The sequence below is a fragment of the Lampris incognitus genome, chromosome 11, assembly GCF_029633865.1.
Source record: "Lampris incognitus isolate fLamInc1 chromosome 11, fLamInc1.hap2, whole genome shotgun sequence".
NCBI classification, from domain to species: Eukaryota; Metazoa; Chordata; class Actinopteri; order Lampriformes; family Lampridae; genus Lampris; species Lampris incognitus.
Genome location: NC_079221.1, coordinates 32,811,044 through 32,814,501, shown reverse-complemented (window position 1 = coordinate 32,814,501; position 3,458 = coordinate 32,811,044). Strand labels below are relative to the sequence as shown.

The window sequence follows — 3,458 nt, the reverse complement described above, 5'->3', positions numbered from 1 at the left end:
CAGGTATTAAACTCCTTAAATTAGAGCAGTTCTTGTTTAGAAAAATGAGCATATCTGCCTTCTCAGGCTGTATACGCCAGCGTTCAGCACAGAAAAAACACATTTCAGTATTTGCATACAGTTTATAGCAATTCGCTCATGTATAAGTTGTTTGCTGTCTCGCTGTTGTGAATAAGACAAACGTTATTAATTTTCACCCTACCCAATTGCGACGAGGTGCAGCTTGCTGTTTGCTCAGGGTTTGCTGAAGCGGACGCCGAGGCAGGAGATGGAGACCGGCGCAACGTGTCAAACATGGTACACTGGTTAATTTGTACACCGTGTCGGTGAAGGTGTTTGGTCATATTTATTGTGCATCCTCCCTTGCATGAAATAATTTCGCCACAGGCGTTGCACTGTGCCAACCCTTCATTTTTCAAGGCAAAATGAAGCCACACTTTCGACCGCCGCTTGCTCTGGTCCATGATGGCGCACATTTAATTTGCGGAGGCAGGAACTACGGAAGCTGCATGCCGTCACCACGGAAACTGAAACTAACTTTCGCACGAGTGAAATTTATTTAGGAACCAGTAGGCAGAATTGTAATTTGAATTTCTTAATGATTCCTTTGGAATCGGAATTTTGTTTGGAACTGGTTCTCGATGCCCAACCCTACAAGCTAGCCTCATCGTATGTGTCTGTTAAGTTTAAGTTAGGTAGTGGTTAAGTTTAGGGGTTACATGAGGTAGTGGTTAAGTTTACAGAAGACTTAAGAGACGATCTTGAGAACATCATCAACATCTTTACAGAAGCTATTGAGAAGACTCCAGGTTGCACCAGACCACTTTAGGTTCTAGCAGCAAAACTTCTTGTTTATTGTGTGGTGGGTTCAATTTATGCTATATTAGTTCAAGAATTCAATTGTTACTGGTAGTAGAAAAAATGTGAAGTGTAGATCTAAACATCTTGGATCGGGGGTGAGGGGGAAAAAAACAAAACCTCGATAAGGCAGCACGGTGGCACAGTGGTTAGCGCTGTCGCCTCACAACAAAAAGGTGCTGTGTTCGAACCCTGGGGTTGTCCCGCCTTGGGGATCATCCCAGGTCGTCCTCTGTGTGGAGTTTGCATGTTCTCCCTGTTTCTGTGGTGGGTTTTCTCTGGGTGCTCCGGTTGCCCCCACCATCAAAAAGACACGAATGTTAGGGTTAATACTCCTGTCTATGCCCCTGACCGAGGCAATGGAAAGAAGAACAGGAGTTGGTCCCCGGGTGCTGCACAGCGGCTGCCTGCTGCTCCTAGCTACACAGCTATGATGGGTTAAATGCAGAGAAAGAATTGCCCTATGGGGATTAATAAAAGTAGTAAAAGTAGTAAAAGAAAAAAAGAAAAAAAAGGACATCATTAATTATTATCATTATTATTATTGCTGTGTTGGGGAGTAAAAACTGAAAATGAAGGCAGCAGGGTTGTTTCATTGTTTCTACATTATCTTTATTCCTGAATGGTTCCTTAACCCCTCTTCATTCTCCATTACTGTCTTCCCCGATTTTCTCTCTCTCTCTCTCTCTCTCTCTCTCTCTCTCTCTCTCTCTCTCTCCTCTCTCTCTCTCTCTCTCTCTCTCTCTCTCTCTCTCTCTCTCTCTCTCTCTCTCTCTCTCTCTCTCTCTTTCTCTCTCTCTCTCTCTCTCTCTCTCTCGCTCTCTCAGGACCAGAGTAACACAGAGATTTTAATTGGGGTGATGTCTGCTGGCATTGTGATTTACAAGAATAGAGTACGGATCAACTACTTCCCATGGTAAGTGACATGACCGCATGTGCACACACACAATTACAGGGGTGAGATGGTGCAGAATCTATACTCTGACTTTTTGGCATGCTTTTTTGGTCAATATTTAATGAGGCACATCAAACAACTGAGACAGTTTCAGTTAACAGTGCAACCATTTGCCTCTACTGAGCTCATCCAGTGGGAAAACTTGGACTTAAGTGCATTTTCAAGTTTAACTTTTATTGATTGGCAAGAGAGTTTGGAAGTACAAGAGATTTGACTTGGTGTGATGCTACTATAAAAAACACAGGACAAAAGACAACATTCTAAAAGGGGTTAAATGGATGTATAATAACTAATAGCTGTACTATGTATCTTTGTACAGTATACAAATTGGAACTGCAAAATGAACTAACATTGGAGATTTGCCATTAAATAATAATGATTTAAGTGGCATGTTGGCGCAGTGGTTAACGCGGTCGCCTCACAGCAAGAAGGTCCTGGGTTCGAGCCCTGGGATAATCCAACCTTGGGGGTCGTCCTGGGTCCTCCTCTGCGTGGAGTTTGCATGTTCTCCCCGTGTCTGTGTGGGTTTCCTCCAGGTGCTCCGGTTTCCTCCCACAGTCCAAAGACATGTAGGTCAGGTGAATTGGCCTTACTAAATTCTCCCTAGATGTGAATATGTGTGTGGGTGTGTGTGTGTGTGTGTGTGTGTGTATGTGTGTGTCGGCCCAGTGATGGACTGGCGGCCTGTCCAAGGTGTCTCCCCGCCTGCTGCCCAATGACTGCTGGGATAGGCTCCGGCATCCCCGTGACCCTGAGCAGGATAAGTGGTTTGGATAATGGAATAATAATGATATATGCAGTAGATTCCATACAGTAGGAAATGTACAGATATTAGATTTCTATTTTACAGTGTTTCCACATTGAGAATGGCACTGTTTAGAGCCCCTTTGCATTGGTGACGTGACGTAGACACAGTGTGCATTGTGCTGGTATGTGTCGGCTATTGTCATGGATGTCACTCCGTGTATTAAAGGTTGATGACATTCTCTGTCATTGCCGATGCTTTTCATCCTGCTGCGTCACATCTAAGCCCCCTTCAGTTAGTCTCTAAACCAGTGAATGGACCGTTTGCTTTGTGGAAAGGTCCTTCATTTTGAAATCGCTCTCGAGAAAAGGGGAGCCCAGTCTCCTGGGTAACATCAGTGTGACAGACCTTTTGGGTTTGTCGGGATCAGGACACTATATGGTAATTGTTAGTGGGACTGGAAATCGCCTCTCATTCATTTTCCCCAATGCGTTCAGCTGTTGGTTTCAAACTGCTAACTTTCTTGTCACAAAGCCACCTCTGTAATCGCCGGTCCGAGGTCAAACATCAACATCGTCTGACCTGGTACCAGGAATCCCCGTGCAGGAAGTTGACAATATAATGTGTCGCTGGCCTGTCACGTAGACATGTCTAATATATTAAAGTGAAAGCCACGGTTGGTCCGTTCCACAGTATTGTGAAGGTTACATTAGCCTTTTTGGATCAGAGGGCTTCCAATATTCAACTCAGCATCTATCTAGAAGGTATTGTAGGCCTTGCCCTTTCTTTTTTCTTCCTTTCTTCCTCAGTATCTTTCTCTCCTACTCTTTCACTCTCTTTGTGTGTGGTCTTTTGTACTCATCCTTCTCCTCTCCTTTCTACCGTCTTTTCCTCTCATCC

The 3,458-nt window shown here is 44.3% G+C and overlaps 1 protein-coding gene across 1 annotated transcript in view; it reads left to right on the top strand.

The window, feature by feature from the left end:
• The window catches only part of ptpn4a (protein tyrosine phosphatase non-receptor type 4a), a 164,506-nt gene that overhangs the window by 108,672 nt on the left and 52,376 nt on the right, over positions 1–3,458 (top strand). The window contains exon 8 of the mRNA XM_056288905.1: positions 1,686–1,774. Coding sequence (XP_056144880.1) covers positions 1,686–1,774 — 89 coding nt within the window. The remainder of the gene's footprint in view (positions 1–1,685; positions 1,775–3,458) is intronic.